The sequence below is a fragment of the Choloepus didactylus genome, chromosome 16, assembly GCF_015220235.1.
Source record: "Choloepus didactylus isolate mChoDid1 chromosome 16, mChoDid1.pri, whole genome shotgun sequence".
Lineage (NCBI taxonomy): Eukaryota > Metazoa > Chordata > Mammalia > Pilosa > Megalonychidae > Choloepus > Choloepus didactylus.
Genome location: NC_051322.1, coordinates 49,409,531 through 49,427,544, shown reverse-complemented (window position 1 = coordinate 49,427,544; position 18,014 = coordinate 49,409,531). Strand labels below are relative to the sequence as shown.

Below are 18,014 nucleotides of genomic sequence, written 5' to 3'. Positions count from 1 at the left end.
TAAATAAATAAAAAGAGGGATTCAGAAATAAAATGAATGGCTGTAAATTGCACATGCAATGTAATTTCTTTTGGTTTTATAATATAAACACGAATTGGCATTTTTTTCTCATATTGCAAAGGTACTGAGGTATAATTTCTGAGTCTCACTTACTTCCTATGGTAGTTCTGCATCATAAAGGCAGTCACAGATCTTTTCTACCAACTAAATAGCTGCTGTTCAAAGTGGTACTCTTTTTTTCTTGAGAAAAAGTAGAAAAGTTATAATATCAGGAATAATCTAGAGAATTAATGTTGTTTATTCTATGAAAATTCCCTTGCTTTGAGTTAAGTCTGTGCTATCAGATATACACAGAGCAGAGATATGACAAACTCAGGAAACAGAAAAGGATAAATGAATTAAGAATGAAAGACTAAATGGCCAAGCTTAATAATGTCTACTACAATACATAAATTTTAGACTTTACCTCAAAAGATTCATACTGCTCACGATCTACAGGACGAGTACAATACAGGTTTCCAGTATCTCGTTCTACATAAAATAAATTTAGAGGCTCTTGGTCAACTCCAGGTCCTCTTATGGAATAGTATATGGTATAGTTTTGTGCTGTGTCAGATTGAACCTAGAAAGTAGATATTATATACATGAGACAAAGTTTTATTTCAGCAGAACTTTCACCTATATACTTAGGCAAACACATTGCCATTTTTATTGCAATGAATAATTTCATGAAAAAAATTACCTTTTTTCATTTATTACCATGTATAAATAAAAAGCTGAAATAGAATGAAGAAGTCTAAGAATTGAGAAATTAAAAGATCAAGGCATGTGAAAAATAATGTAGTGGCATCTTAGTTTTCCGGAATAACTGAGGAACATTTTAAAGGGTAAATAGCACTACATGGAACAAACGTTTTTAAATGATGACACTCTTCTGCCTTAGGAATAGGAAAAAAAGTGATCCTAGCAATTAAAATAAAACCTTGGTTTTTATCATATGTGGCATAATATTTGAGACGTTGGGAATCAAGTGTACTGACTACAGGGCATAAACTTGGGAAGCTATTTCCTTAATTAGTTTCTATTATTTGTCAGCAACTTCCCTATTATAGGAGCTGAATGGGAGGTGGGATGTGTGTGTGTGTGTATGTGTGTGTGTGAGAGAGAGAGAGAGTAGAAATAGTGTAAGATCCTGGCAAGTGTTGATATTCTGGTTCTTGATTCAAAAAGCAAGCTGTTCATCCTTTGAGGAAAAGCTTGCTTCTCTGTACATCAGGATTACTAATACAAGTATTTTCTAACAACTTTTTTCTCAACTTTAATATGCTCTTCTCTCAGTTGCATTAAATTTGTTGGTGGGGTATAAAGAAGGTTTCTTGCTCACCATTTTATAAACTGAGGGGAAAAAATACTCTAGCCATAGACTTCTGATTATATAAAGTGACATGAAAAAATTGCTGGGGTTTCCACTAAAAGTTGAAAAAGGGAGAGAAAATGTAGATCCAATGTGGTTTGAGAAGTAGACTTTGGAATAAGCAATAGGAAGATGTATGCATCTTTCTCCTTCATAGCATTTGGCTTTTTATTAGCAATTGTCATCCCTTATTATGTAGTATTTTGGGGTGTTTTCTAGGCTATGCCCAGGCTCTGTGATATCCTTGCTGATATGAGAATTCATTAAAGAACCGTGTGCTTGAGAGTACTGGATATGCTTTACAGTTTTATAAATGACCTTTGCATGACTAAAACTATGCCACAAAATGTATGCAGATGCAGAAACATATATGCCCATGTATTGAAGCATGATACACATACTCATTCCATACACAACTATTTTTAAGTAAGTACATACTCAGTGCCCAAATTTTAAAAAAAGATGGAAATCATAGACTTCCACAGAATGAAATGAAAATGTACCTGTTGGAGGAAAAGTGGAAAAGGCCCCAAAGAATTCTCCAGCATTGAACAAGGAATAGGAGCCCATCTTCTCTTGGAACGTCGGAGTGCTTTTTCTTTAGAATGCCTCTTCTTTAGTACCTTAATTTAGAAGACAGAAAAAGAAAGTCAATGACTACTCTATTCTCAAACGTTAGAACTCTGACACATTCTTCCTCTCCTATGAGGGTTAACTGGGATGTGTAGGACAATGGTAGTGCTCAAAACACAAACTACATGTCAACACTGCAAAACGAAAAAGAGGAATGATAGCTACACTGTTACCACAGAAATCCTCTCGAGAAAATAACTGGGTGGTAATATGGAAGGGATAGAAATGGAATTGGAAGCCTAGAAGAAAAATGGGGGAAAAAAATGAAATTACCATTTCCATATTGCCATGCAATAACATGAAAGGAGAAATATGCAAGGAAAATAAGCAGAGCATGTGCCCTTCTAAATTTAGCACAAATGTCTTCCACTCACCAGCAACCAGGCACAGGCAGGGAGCCCAAAGAAAGATGTGTGTCAGAACCAGGAGAGAAACAAGGTGACAACTCTCAAACCGCTGCAGTGAGTGACGGCCACTGGTTGAAAGAAATCATTTTGATCTTGGTGTCCGAGCACCATAAGTGTCCATGAGGGTCAAAACTCAGCCCCAAATAGTCAACTATTTTCTAACACTACAGTTTGTGTTAAGATAGGATGAGACCTCCAGAGATAAAGAGTTTCAAAACCGGTTTTGGAAATCCTTTCTAAGGTAAAGATCAGGAAATGCTTCTTTGCATCTAATTTCAAATTCTCATATTATAGCATCTCCCAATTCTTCTTTTCATATTTCAAATTAAAGAGAGTAACAACCTCTAGTAACCTACATTGTGCAACACTTTTCTGTTTCTACAGTTAAGGTGCCTCATGAGTTTCATTCTTCTTCAAGCTAAATTATCTCATATCCTTTTTGATTCCACATCTTCCCTTGTCAAGTTAGATATACCTGAAGAAAATACTTCATTATACTTCATTAATATAGGCTGGTATACCTTTGTTTGATTCTTTAAAAGGACAACTATTTTCTTTTCTTCTTGGTTCTCAGTGTTGGAAAGTAATACGGTAAAATTTCTCTTCTCTGAAGGCAAAACAATAGCATTTGTTGTATAAATTGAACCATCTTCTAGAAGTCGGAAATCAGGGTCACTTGAATGAATTTGACTTGCAGATTTAAAGCACTCTTTCAGGTTAACTGCAGAAAATATACATAGAAATCATTTGTAAGGTAAAACATAATCATAAATAGTTTTCCAATAATCTGTGAATCTAAGGGGAGCCCAAAACTGAAAATTAATTACACTAATTCTTGTAAATTTTGCATTTTAAAAGGACATATGAATCTATACGGTTCAATTGTGCTCAAACATAAATATCACTTCTAATACCTACTTAACATCCTTTTAAGGAAGAGACATTTGTCCTGAGGAAAAGGCACCTGAGCTCCAATGTTTGATTATTTAAACTGACACTGAAAAAAAGTTTAACTTTATTAAATGAAATAAGCTATAGAGGAACACATAAGACCACCTGGAGTAAATTAAACAGAATCTGGCTGATTAAAATTGGTAGTAACAAATTAAAATATTACTGAACTCTTTACATCTATTGCTAAATAGTCATCAGTTTTTTTATTCTCATCGGTTCAGTGCTTTCTCATACAGTTGAGTTATGTGAAAACATTCATTGCTAAAGAAAAATTTGTAGAAATAAATGTCAACAATATGCCAAAGTTTTTTAGGATGAAATTCCAAAAATAGTAACTTTAAACTTAAAAAAAGCATTTTATAATACATATCATATCCTTCACCTAATGAAAATATTAATAATTTTATTATTCAAACTAAACCTTCTTATCTACTTCATATAATAATGCTTTTCAATGAAGAGCAAAATTCCTTTCATTGGAATGATACTACATGTATTACAAATGATAATGTACTATATTAATTTTAACTATTGGTCCTAAGACAGTTATCTTTCTAAAAATGTTCATTAACTTTAAAAAGGTTATGTCCAAATGTGGAAAATGACTCCTGGGGAGGAATCTAGACCCAGCATCGTGGGATGGAGAATATCTACTTGACCAAAAGGGGGAAGTGAAAGGAAATGAAATAAGCCTCAGTGGCAGAGAGATCCCAAAAGGAGCCGAGAAGTCACTCTGGTGGGCACTCTTACGCACAATTTAGACAACCTTTTTTAGGTTCTAATGAATTGGGGTAGCTGGCCGTAGATACCTGAAACTATCAAACTACAACCCAGAACCCATGAATCTTGAAGACTATTGTATAAAAATGTAGCTTATGAAGGGTGACAATCTGATTGGGGAAGCCATAAGGACCACACTCCCCTTTGTCTAGTTTATGGATGGATGAGTAGAAAAATGGGGGAAGGAATAAAACAAACAAACAAAGGCACCCAGTGTTCTTTTTTACTTTAATTGCTCTTTTTCACTTTAATTATTATTCTTGTTGTTTTTGTGTGTGTGGTAATGAAGGTGTCAGGGATTGATTTTGGGGATAAATGCACAACTATGTAATGGTACTGTGAACAATCGAATGTACAATTTGTTTTGTATGACTGCATGGTATGTGACTATATCTCAATAAAATGAATTTTTTAAAAAAAAGGTTATGCCAAATATGAGTTTATTAAATATTTTGGGCAGTATCTTACCTCTACCAACAAATTTCTCAGCATCTAGCTTGGAAGGAACATGAAGTATCACATTTTTGCAGGCATCACAGGCAAACATTAAGATCTAAAAAACAAAATCACAATTATGCATAAAAAAGATTCTTTTAAAGTTTACCTTTCAATTTACATAGTGAGCAAAACAAAATAAAATGAATATATACTGGAATCAAGAAATTGGAAAAAAAAAAATTGTCTCAGGGAAAAATAAAACACTAAACTGAGAGTCATGGCTCCTTCCTTCCCAAAGTATCGAAGCTCCAAGAATTACTTCCCCTTTTAGGCTTTCCTTGCTATTATGTGAAATTAAGTTAATAATAACTTCACTGAGAAATTTACTGGGTGCAATGAGGAACAAGTGACAGTCTAAATGCAAGAGAGCCCAAAACCCTTAGGAAAGAAGGACAGGTAATAGACAGGAAAGTGAGCTATGGTACTAAATCAATAACATCCTAACCAAAAACCCAATGCTTATAAAGAGATGCATTAATTTATTGCCGTGGAGTGATGTGGAGCATATTTATATATTATCCCACACAAATAAGCACATAACTTTGAAACATGAATTTTTTTCTTTATTAGAGAAGTTGTAGGTTTATAGGACAATCATGCATGAAATACAGCATTCCCACATACCACCCTATTATTAACACCTTGCATTGGTGTGGAATATTTGTTACAAGTGGTGATAGCACATTTTTATAATTCTACTATTAACTATATAGTCCATGGCTTAACTTAGGGTTCACTGTGTGTGTAGAGTAGTTCCATGGATTTTTAAAAATTTCTATTCTGTTACCATACATACAATCTAACATTTCCCCCTTTTAATCATATTCAATATATATTTCATTACTGTTAATTATGTTCACTATGCTGTGTTACCACTACCACCATCCATTACCAAAACATTTCCATCATTCCAAATAAACACCCTGTACATTTTAAGCCTTAACTTCCCATTCCCTATTCCCACCCCATCCCCAGTAACCAATATTCTAGATTCTGTCACTATGAATTTGCTTGTTCAAATTGAAGACACCATGTTGAGTGAAATAAGCCAGACACAAAAGGACAAATATTGTATGAGCGCACTGATTTGAAATAAGAACTTTTTTGAAGGTGTACCCACTCATAAATAAGAGTTAAAGTCATTTTAGAAAGGAGTTCACTTAAAAAAATATTTACAAGATTTGGTGATTCATGGTGAACCAATTTCAAAACAATATGTATTTGAACATGCTGAAATTTAATTCTGCTTTCTCTGAAAGTTTACAGTGTATGCTTCCAAAAGATTCATATTCTTTTTTCTACAGTTTTGCAGAGGCAACTATACTATTTATACTATTATTTACACAGTCTATAAACTAAATTAAAATCATCAAAATTTGGATGAAAATTTTTATTTCCAATATATGTTAAAGACTCTTCAATTATCCAATTTAAATTACGTAGGAAGGATCTGGCAAGGGAGAGATTGTGTCTTATTCAGAAATAAGGAATGCATTCATTAAAGAGTCTTTATTTGAATTGTACACTTAAAAATGAGATTTTCACTGGCTGCATATTCAAGAGAAAACAGGAGTGGATCAGATAATTCTGAGAATTCCAGTTCCAGGTGATCGAAAAAAATACACCCACTTATTCATTCAGCAAACATTTATTGGTTGCTTACGAAGTGCTAGATAGTGCCGGAAGGCTAGAGCAGTGAACAAAGCAATGTCCTCACCCTCTCAGAGAGGACATCATAATGGGGGCCACACAACAAATAAATAAATGCACATATATTACATAATGCCAAGTCAGACGGAGACAAATGCTATGGGAAAAATAAAGCAGGGAGAGAAGGTGACAAAGGTTAAGAGCAGGAAACTGAACAAAGTGAGCAAGCAAATCAATTCACTAACTGGGGAAATTCTTCCAGGTGGGGGATAAAACAGAACAAGACCCTAAAAGAGGACCTGGCCAGGAGTGCTAGAGGAACAACATGGAGACCACAGAGGCAGGGCCCAGTGAGGTTAGAGTGGTACAAGACGACAGCAAAAGAGCAGTCAGGGGCATATCACGTAGGGTCTAAAAGGCCATGGGAAGGAGTGCAGATTTTACTCTGAGTGCAATGAGAAGCAACAAATGGGTTAGGAGCTGCGAAATGGCATAATCTGGTGAGCATTTACATAAGATGACTCTGTTGATAAGGTGCAGAGCAGACTGTCAGGGAGCAAGAGGGGAAGCAAGGAACCCACTGGGAGGCTACCACAGGCATGTAGGAGACAGATGGTGGTGACTCGGAATAAAATAATAACAGTGGAGAAGTTAAGAAATAGCTGGATTAACAAAATACTTTGGATAGCCAGACCCTGGATACCCATTCATTCATGCATTCAACAAATATTTCTTGAGTGCTGGTACAGAGCAGTAAACAAAATCCTCATGAGACACACAATCCAGGGATAAGACATACTTGTAACTTCAATCAAGTAAGATAGACACTAAGATAGAGAAGTACAGGGTGCTATGGGGAGCAGAGCAGAGGAAACAGCCTAACCCAAGAAACAGGTGAGGTCACCTGGAGAGTGGCTACAAGTTAGTGATGTCAAGAGGAGACAGAGCCTACATGTTCCAAACACGGAAGCAGTATATGGGAAGGCCCAGATATGGCCCAGACTGAAAAATAAACCTAGAATGGCAGACACATACAGAAGACTGAAATGGATTCAGAGAAGTAGGTATGGAATAGATACTGAGCAGTGTTAATAAAGAATGTGGATCTTTTTTCCTAAAGATAATAAAAAACCAAGGATTTTTTGAAAAAGAAAAAGAAAACATAAAAAGCTTTGCTTGAGTAAGATAACTTTGAACAGAATGGAGAATGGATTGCAGGAAAACAAACTTTCATTTCCAATAATGGCAGGCTAAGTCATTCAGACAAACTCGTTGCCAAAACTAACCAAAATTGATGGACAAAATACTAAATAAACATCCTAAAGCATCAAAGAGCTGACAAAATAGCAAGGAAATGCTAGGTAAAAGCTGAAGATAGTGCTGGTACACAGAGTGGTAAGAGGAACCCAGACACGATGTCTGACCTGAAAAAAGAAGAGTGAAATCACAGCACAGGGCCTGCCCAAGGTCTAAGAGAAGACCCTTCTCACTTTCATCGGGGACTCCAAATGCTATATCCTCACTGTAAGGTCGAGCCAGAAGTAAACTGGCCGTTGCATGAATCTGTGATCCACATTCACTTCACCTGCTTGGTCTAGAAACCTCAAACCATTTATTAGTTTAAAGAAGGTCTGGTATGCAATCAACTCCAGAGATGCAGAAATGCATATGACCAAATTCAACACCAATTCTTTAAAAAGAAAAAAAAGCTCAAAAAATAGGAATTGATAAATACTTCCGTAACAGGATTTTTATGTTTTATAGTCACAACCCCAACACAAAAGCACTAGAGGCAGCCCCACTAAACACAGAAACAAGACTGGCTTTCCAAGGTCACTACTTATAATTAACATTAAATTGAAGGTAAGAGAAATATTGTCTAAAGGCAAGAGAAATATTGCAAAGGAAGAGGCAAAGCAATCTCTTTTTGGGTTTGATATGACTGTTTATCTGGAAAATTCAAGCAAATCAACCAATAAATTACTATAAAACAATATGAGAATCCAGTAAGGTATAAGAAATAGCTATTAAAATTCAGAAATCACTAGTTTTCATATACATAAACAAAAACAGTTAGATAATATAACAGAGGAGATGAAATAATTTTCCAAAGCAATGAAAAGCTAGAATGCCAAGGAGTAAGTTTAACCAGAATCACACAAAACCAATTTGAGGAAAACCTGAACACATTTCTGAAGACACAAAAGTAGACTTGAACAAAAAGAGACATTATTGTGATCTGAATAGAAAAATCAACAGCATAAGGATATCAATTCTCACTAAGTTAAATTATGAATTTTATATGACCCCCATAAACATTCCAATAGAATTTTTTCAGAAACTAGACATGCTGATTCAAGAGGTCATAAGGAAATACAAAGAAATAATTAAGAATAGAAGGGAAAATTATGAAAAAGAAGAGCAATTAAAGTATATTAGCCTTAGCAGATATTAAAACATCCTATGAAACCTCAATAATTAAAACAGTGCAGCACTGGTATAGGAATAGATGAAGAAGAAAAAAATACTTACAGTAGTTATTCTATGATGGATGGCATCTCACATCTTGAAGATATACATATGAATGGTATTTAGACCATTTGAGCTAGACAGCAAATTGGCAAAAGATAAAGTTGAATCTATACATCACACAGAGAACACTACATAAAACTCCAAACAGATCAAAGATTTAAATGTAATATATACCATCCAACTAATAGAAGAAAACATGATGAATTCCTACATAAATTTAAAGTCAAAAAGGCCTAAACATGACTCAAATTTCAAAAGCCAATTCATTAAAATTGAAAAAAATCAAGTATATTTTAAAAACATGACAAAGAACAAAATAAACAAAAACACCATAAACAAAGTCAAATGTTAATTGATAAACTGGAAAAAATAATTGCAGCTCAGATTTAAAAAGGTCAATCTCCCTAAGATTCTAAGAGCTCTTGTAAATCAAGAAGAAAAACTCCATCAATCCCAATGGCCATGAACAAGTCACATAAAAATTAATAAAAATGGCCCTTAAACACATAAAAATTATTTCAACCTGTCATATGAAAAGGTGTATTAAAAGTTACATTAAAATGTCATTTCTCATCAGCAAACATCCAAAAGTTTAACACGTTCTATAGGCAAGAATGTGGAGAAACAGAAACTCTCATAAATTGTTGGTGGGGGTAAAAATTACAGTCTTTATGGAAAGGGAGATGGCAATATCTACCAAAATTATAATCATTTATACTTCGATCTGGCAATCCCACTTGTGGGAATCTATCCTACTAACACCCCTACCCATATACGAAATGACTTATATAGAAGTTTATTTGTTGGGCATTATTTGTAATAACAAAAATTGATAGCAGAGGTGATGGGAAGAAGTAAACAGACCCATGAGATACTTTGAAGGTGGACTTATCGGGACTTAATGATGGACTGACAAAAGCGAGCAGTGAGCAGGGAATAACAAATCGTTTTTGCACTTCCTACTGGAGGAACAAGGTGTATGGCAGTGTCATTTATTGAAATACAGGACACTAAAAGAAAGTTCATTGTTTGGGACAATAAAAAATATTGTGGATACATCATAGCAGGTAGATAAATACAAAGGTCTATTGCTCAAGGCAGACATCCGGACTCACAATGTAACTTACGAGGTGTCAGCTAATAAATTACATTGTAAGCCATAGTGAATGAGATGGCTTAGGGAGAGGGTACAAAGTCCTGCGGATAGGGCTTAGAATAGAGCCCTGGGAGCAGGAACATTTAAGAATGGAGGAAAAGGAACTAGACAGGGAGTCAAATTCTGAGTGATCATGGAGGTCAAAAGACACAACAGTAGGAGTGAATTTCAAGGATAAGGACACAATCTACAAGTGCAATTGTGTAAGGAATGAAAAGCATCGTTTGGATTTAGCAACATTGTTTCCTGGTGACCTGAGAAAGAGAAGCTTCACTAGGTAATTGGGCAGAAGACAGAATTCAGATGATTAAGACATGGATGAGGTGAGGCAATATTAGGAAGTGAGGAAAAGCTGACTTGCAGAATGATGACGTATTACTTGGGTGTATGGGGAGCAGAAGATGGAAAGGGTATTTGGGATTCCCCCCGGCCCCCAAAGCCATTCTCATTTAATAATACCTTACACTTAAACAGTCTTCACATTGAGGCTCATAACCACAACCCCCCATTTGGGCTAGGCCTAGATCTGTACAACTCCATGCCTTTCAGCCAGAAAGGAGCAGAATGAGGGGAGCAGCCAGGGCCTGCTAAGGCCCACCAAAGAATGGGACATAGGCCATTTTGGTTTATTCACTTACACCCTGCTTTCTTCTAAAAAGGATCTGAAGTGACAGTAAGTTTTGTAAGTATAAGCAGGCAATGCTATTTATTGTCCTTCAAAGAATAATGATCAATCGTTTAAAAAGAAGTATCGAATTTATCAGGAATCTAACCAAAACTCATTGCTTTGTTATCATCATACTAGGTGATGGTTATTGATTCCCTTCCTGGTTCCCTCAACTGCAAAGTGTTAACTGCTATGCCCCTAGCCCTTTCCATGTTATTAATATTATAACCCTGGAGATTCAGTTAACAGTTTGAAGTCCACTGAGTTCCTTGGGAGAGACATTCTAATAGTAGTAACAACTACAACTTCGTTACTTAAAAAATTAAGGGATCCACTGTAAGACGAGAGCAGTAGAGAAAGGGAAACTGTCGGAATATTTCAGCCCTCTCAGTGCTATTCACTCCGGAGGACCCGTCCCCACACTGGGCCGTGGGCCCGCGGGCCGGGTCAACCCCCAGTGACCAGTATTCGGCGCAATCAGATCTTCCGCCTGGCGGTGCACAGTCTGCGTTTCGGGCACACGTACTGCGCCGCCGTCTCTCCAAGCCCCAGGACTCATTCCCGCTGTTTCCCGGGATTCCTCATTTAAGGTTGACCTTCCCCTCCACGCCTGAGGCTCAAAGTGAAAGGACACCACTGAGTAGACACTGCTGTTGCAACTGGTCGATTTAACTTTTCCCCTTTTCAGGGGACCTTGGAAGCCCAGTCTGGGGCACCACTGATCCCAAACTCCCCCAGGGGCTGCTCTCCCGCACGGGTTCCTGTGCCTTCTCCGCCCCTGGTGACAGCCTTCCCTTCTGCTAGCGGGTAGTGGGGTAGGGGGCTGCCCCGTCCCAATCAGGCCACCCCTTTTCGCTCCGAGCTCTGCAAAGGGGCTGACTGGATGGAGTCGTTCTGTTCTGTTTTTTTTTTTTTTTTTTTTTTTTTTTCAAGTGGGAGAGAAGCTGCGGCGGGGAGGGTTCGGGGTGGGGTGGCAAGAAAGAACCCAGACGCCACCGGGGACAAGAGATCAGCATGATGATTTCCCCAAAGATTGAGGGGACAGAACCTCAAAGGCTGACAAGCAATGGACACGCTACAAAGGGTCACGTAGGCGCAGAGGATCGAGACACCTCCATTTTCCCTCTCCCACCCCCCACCAAGAGCAATCTCCGTAAGGCCGGTAGTCCTCTCTTCAGCCAAGGACAGGCGCTTTCCCAGCAGCTCCTATTTCCGTGGCCTGAATCGCGATCAGAGGCAGAGGTCGGTCTGCAAATTTCCAGGCACTAGAGTAGAGGCGCTGAGCAGCCCCAGCGCGCAGCTCGGCGGCGCGTACCCAGAGGCCACGGTTTGGAATGGGCGTCAGCAGCTCGATCCGCCTTCCATATGCCTATGCTGATTACATCTCCCGGAGCCACCCTTCTCCTCCCCTCCGTGACCCAGGCGCGCGGGTCGTATCCTCTTCCTGTCTGCGCTCCCCCACCCCCACCCACTCCATTTTGCAGCCCTCCCCGAGGCCCAGTAACCCCAGCTTCTCCCGCCCATCCCAGCCCTGCGCGCCAAAGCCCCTTCTTCTCTGTCCACCTGCGCCGTGTTCCCTCCCAGGAGCCGGTGGCCCGGCAGCCACTCACCGTGAGGGTCAGCACAAGCCGGCAGAGGGCTCCGCTCGGGGAGCTTACGGGTCCGACTGCCGCCATGGAGCGGGCTCCCAGGGCAGGTCGCCGGCCGAGGCACGGGAATGCCCGGGTGGGAAGGGGGCTCGGCGGGAGAAGGGCCGCGACCGGGCGCTAGCTGGAAAGGTCAGCAGAGGAGTGCGCGGCGGAGGTGGTGGAGCGGCGTGAGAGCGCTTTTCTTCTCTGTTTTTTCTGAAGCTCCGGCCCGTCTCCCAAGGGGCTTTTCCTTGGACCGGGGGTGGGGCTCCAGGCGCGTCCGAAAGGCTGTGAACGGCCCCTCCTTGGTATTTTCTCAAGTCTTCATCTCTTTAAGAATGCAGCAGCTGGGCACTCCCTCTCGCCGCCACCCTTCTTACCTGTGCTAGGTAGGTGTTTCTCATCAGCGGACGCCACCTATATTCCCCATGTCCCCTACTCCCCGCCCCGGTGTCCGCCTGGAAGGATTAGGAGCCCGCCCTGCCCGGCAGAAGCCCTGACTGTACAAAGACTCACTCTCCAGCGTGCTGGGCCCAGGCGCGCTCCCCAGCCGGACTCCGCCCTGCCCGCTGCCCTTTTGGCCTGTCCAGAGCTGCGGGCCCAGCAGTGGGGTCAATTACACATCAGGTGACCGCCAGGGAGCTGTAGAGAAGGGACTTTATGGCACAGCCGCCTGTGGCCCACGTATTAGAGGACTGACTACAGGAGAATATTTCATACATCATACTACAGACATGCAAGTGAAGTTCAGAGAGGATAATCTGTCACACACCTTTTTTGGGGGGTAGTGATATTTTAGAAATTTCGTGGCCAATATGACAATCAAACAGGAAGATTATTTTAAGTTAAAAGCAATAAATACATATTAAACAAACAAAAAAGTTAAGGAATCAAAGCTATGGGAAAATAATAAAACCAAGTGTGAGTTGTTAGTATGGAAATGATTGTCTTGGGGTCCTAGACATTGGCTAAATGTGGGTGAACCACAGACTTTCTAATAATTTATTTTAGACTCTCAGACATCCGGACATCGCCAGAGTTTTTGGTGAGTAAAGAAAAATAATGGGATAATTTCCATTTTGATTAGAAGTGTTCTTAACTGGATGAATTGCTGCAGTGCTTAAAATGGGAGAGTGAAAATGATAAAAGCAGGTGCTTTCAGGTTTTCAGAAAGCAGTGACATTACATTCTGACTCATCCTCCTGCACCTCTTTTCAATTACTGATTTAAACCAGGTAAGTCTAACCACAAAGGAGATACTTGTCAGTTCTACTTTGTTTGATTTAAATCTCAAGGATGTTTGGAGAAACCTGTTTGAAAAGCCAACCATGACACACTATTTCAATTTAAGAACATTTACTATCTTAATATCATTAAACAGCATCAAAATTATTTTAATAGAGCATATATTTAAATTCAAAATCAGTGTCAAATGGTACATGCCTTATATTCTAGATATTAGTCCTTTGTGCTATTTTATTAGTGAATGCCACACATGTGCTGTCATCTCCATAGCCATAAAATTATAATTTAAGTTTTGCCAATACTAAACCTGGGCCGTTGGCATAGGAGACTGTAATTGACATCCTTCCGGTTCCACGTTTTGAGCCTCATGTTTTTCCAGCAATGATCATAAACACACCTCATCCCATTAACGATGATGTCATGCTCTCCAGCCTGACGCTTTTCCAAGGATAGAGAAGCTAACTAGTTTCAGGTTCTAGAAATCTACTCAAACTGTCATCATAGCTCTTGACAATAAGACATTTCCAAACTATTGTCTAGCCTTTAACCTCTAATGCCTTAAGGACATCTCATGCTTTTCCTCATTCCAGAAATGGGTGGAGGAACAATTTGAAAATAATTCATCTTAGACACTTATTTTCGTCTTTTACACCGGGCAACTGATGAGGGATATTAAATTGGTGATTTTTTTTAATTCATCATGAACATCTTTTCATTTTTACAACAAAGATTGAAGTATAAACTACTTACTCTAAATGAATGGCCCAATTATTTAATGTATTTAGATTAGACTATCCAGCCTTTGAAATGAATTCTTCCATAGGTTTTGAAGCATTGGGCATAAATTTGAAGAGAAGTGAAATATGGGTGGAAATGATAGTTTTTTGGCTATGAAGATAATTCTGCTGACATGAACTCATTTTCTGTTGTCCTATAATAAAACATGCATGAAACCAAGGGTAAGGGAAGATTTTAATATTTAAATGTGTATTTATCATTAATACCCCCTTTTGGAGGTTCTCAAGATTTGAGTAAAGATTCGAACTTATTTCAAGTATATATTTCTGTTGGACTTTTTGTTTGTTTTTGTTTTTGTCATTTTTTGTTTTTAAATACAACTCTATATTGAGACCTAATCTTAGGACTGCTTGGTTTTATATATGTTATGTAAGCTGTAGTTATTTTTCTTACCCATTTTCTTGGTCTTGCTCACTGTCAATTGAATGTATAGAATCTGCCTCTAACTCCTAAGCTGGAGGACAAATCTATGTGGATAGTCCCTAGCCTGAATTCTAGTACGTAATAGGCATACATATTACCATGCTTCCTAAATGGAGTTGGCAAGCTTATCTTTCTCTTATTGCCTGGTTATTTGATCTTTGGAGTAAATGTACGATCTAAAGTGTGTACAGCTCCAAGAGCTCCAAGATCAACCTCCTAGAACACAATGGCAATTTCCAAGTCTACTTCTTAATGGAGAGTCTGTAGTCCTTAAATAGTTGCAGTAGGATAAATAGTGCCTCAAAACATGTCTGATCAATATTATGCTCAATGACTTCTATGAGGAAAGTTTCTTCTTCTGTAAAATGAAGGTAATAATGATCTAGTTCAAAAAAATTTAGGTAGAATTAAATTATATATATATACATAGATATTCTATTTCTTTACGTATATTTGTAAATTTTTACATATTTCTACTCTCCTTCATCAGCAGGGGTCAAGTGTGAGTCGCAGAAATTTCCATGCCCCTGACAAGATCTTCACCCTCTCATGCAACCCTCACTGTCTCCCACCATTATCCATTTTGAGGCTATAGCCCTAAGCTCCTCAGGTTCTTTATCCTGTTCATGTGAGTCCTCAAAAGAAGTCCTAGTTCCCCAGGGACCCCTCATCCCCTAGACCCTATTCCCCCTAAGACTCTAAACATACTCCTTTTTCTGACCCCACCCCAAATCCTTTCACTGTTACTCTGGAACTCAACAAAATCTCTTACATCCTCAACTTTTTCTTGTTCCCTCAGCAACTTGTTCTAATGGACTAGCCTTCTCACATGGGGGGCCCTTTTCCTACAACTTCTCTGCAACTCTTTGAACTAGAAGTTATGTAGGGGTGCTCCTAGCTTTCTCATTTCTATTCCCAAATAATTTCCCTCCAACCACCTGAATGCCACCTCCCCAGCATGGATTCCCATGTCACCAGACTGTAGCTTCCCCCCACCCCCAGCCCCCATTTCTTTTAGTCAGCTACAGATTTTTCCAGGACACATGCCTTGCAGTCCATAAAGGGTAAAGCTCCTACCTCATTGTCACACTCTCTAAAACCACTCCTCTCGTAATTCATGATGATTTCAATATGCACATTGTTGTAAATTTTTACAACAGAATAATGGTTTCCTAAACATGCCCACGTCCTACTTGGAACCTATAAATATGTCACCTTACATGGCAAAGATAGTCTATGGAGTTAAGGTTGCTGATCAGCTGATTTTAAAGTAGGGAAATTATCCTGGATTATCTGGATAGCCCAATGTAATCACAAGGGTCCTTAAATGTAGAAGAGGGAGGGAGAAGAGTCAGAGTCAGAGGAGACATGATTATGGAAGCAGTGTCAATGCGGTATGATGTAAGAAAGACTTGACCTGCTGTTGCTGACTTTGAAGATGAGGATGGGGCTATGAGCCAAGAAAACTGAGAAGAGTTTTCAGAAGCTGAAAAGAGCAAGAAAACTTTCTACCCTAGAGCCTTCAAAAGGAACCACAACCCTACCAACATCTTGACTTTAGACCACTGAGATTTGGGTCAGATTTCTGACCTCAGAACTGCAAGATAAATGTATGCTGTTTTAAGTCAAGTTCGTGATAATTTGTTACAGCAGCAGTAGAAAATTCAAACACATCTAGATGACCATTTCAAAATTCTTGTCCCACAGTTCCTTGAGTTCCTCTTCTATTTTCTGAAGAGTCTGTATTGGGTCTTTTTTTTTCTTTAATGTTTGATTTAATTAGTCAGTGAAGGTATCTGGGTCAGAGGCTTTTATGTTGGAAGATTTTAATGGCAAATTGAATTTCTTTGATAGGTATATGGCTAATGGAATATTGTATTTCTTATGCTAATTTTGGTAAATTGTAATTTTCAAGGAGTTTGTTCATTTCATCTGTGCTGTTGAATTTATTGCCACGAGGTTGTGCATAATATTCCCTTATACTTTTAATGTCTGTAGAATACTTAGTGATTTTAATATATAATTTCTGATACTGGTAATTTTTTAATTCTCTCCTGTTTTCTCGATTGGTCTAAGTAAGTATTCATCAAATTTATTATTCTTTACAAAGAGCCACCTTTAGGCTTTGGAATTATTCTCTACTATTTTATATGTTTTTTCATTCATTGATCTCTAATTTCATCTTTTTTTTACATACACAATCATATCACATACAAATAATTAAAATTTTGTTACTTTGTTTTCAACTATTATGCTTTTCAATGACATTCATTCATTTACCTTATTTCCCTGGCTGTGATTTCCTGCACAATGTTGAAAAAAAGTGTTATCTGTAGATATCCTTATCTTGTTCCCAATTTTAGAAGGGAAACTTTCAAAATTCACAATTATATATGAGGTTTGCTGTGGACTTTTTTGTACATATACAAATCAGGTTAAGGATGTTACCATATAATCCAAGTTTATGAAGAGTTTTGTATTTTTTTTAAATCATTAACTGGTGCTGCATATTATAAAATTCTTTCCCTGAAATTATCATGCAGAAAAGATAATTTTTCTCCTTTTTTATATTCATGTGGTATATTGATTATACCACTCTTACATTTCTGAAATAAAACCCATTTGGTTATGATGTCTTATTATTTGTATACATATAAATAAATTCTATTTGCTAATATTTTATATGAATTATTTGCATCTATGTGCACAAAATTAATTTTCTGGAATTTTTCATTCTTGTAGTCAGATTTTTATAACAACTTTTTGCTGGCCTCGTAAAATGATCTGGAATTGTTTTCTATTTTTATTTTTCTGGAAATATTTGTGTTAGGTTGGTGTTAGTTTTGAAGGTTTGGAAGACTTGAAAGGTAAAGCAGTTTGGACAGGGGCTTTTCTTTGTGGGTAGGCTCTTAATTATAGTTCAAATTTAAAAATAGATATAGGACTATTTGGATTTGATATTTCAAGAAATTTATTGATTTCATCTATTGTTTAATGAATTTCTTTAATATTGTTTATAATGTTCTCATTAATATTTTTGTTTTCAATATGACCTATAAGGATGTTACTTTTTGATTCCTGATAGGGGTAATTTTTTTTCCTTTCTGTCTTTTTGGTTTTCCTTGTCAGTAAGTTATGAATTTTAATAGTTTTTTAAAATAGCATCTTGAGCTTTTAAAAATTTTTCTTTAATTTATATTTGTGTTGAACTTCATTCATCTCTGAACTA

General features: G+C 37.8%; 1 protein-coding gene across 2 annotated transcripts in view; it reads right to left on the bottom strand.

The window, feature by feature from the left end:
• The window catches only part of DSC2 (desmocollin 2), a 33,276-nt gene extending 20,487 nt beyond the window's left edge, over window positions 1–12,789 (bottom strand). The window contains exons 1-5 of one of the 2 annotated variants that reach the window (XM_037806166.1): window positions 12,302–12,789; window positions 4,657–4,741; window positions 2,976–3,175; window positions 1,918–2,037; window positions 467–622 (exon numbers count right to left, since the gene is read on the bottom strand). In XM_037806166.1, coding sequence (XP_037662094.1) covers window positions 467–622; window positions 1,918–2,037; window positions 2,976–3,175; window positions 4,657–4,741; window positions 12,302–12,367 — 627 coding nt within the window. In that variant the 5' untranslated portion in view covers window positions 12,368–12,789. The remainder of the gene's footprint in view (window positions 1–466; window positions 623–1,917; window positions 2,038–2,975; window positions 3,176–4,656; window positions 4,742–12,301) is intronic. The other variant, XM_037806165.1, reaches the window with a different exon arrangement.
• Window positions 12,790–18,014: the final 5,225 nt, after the last annotated feature.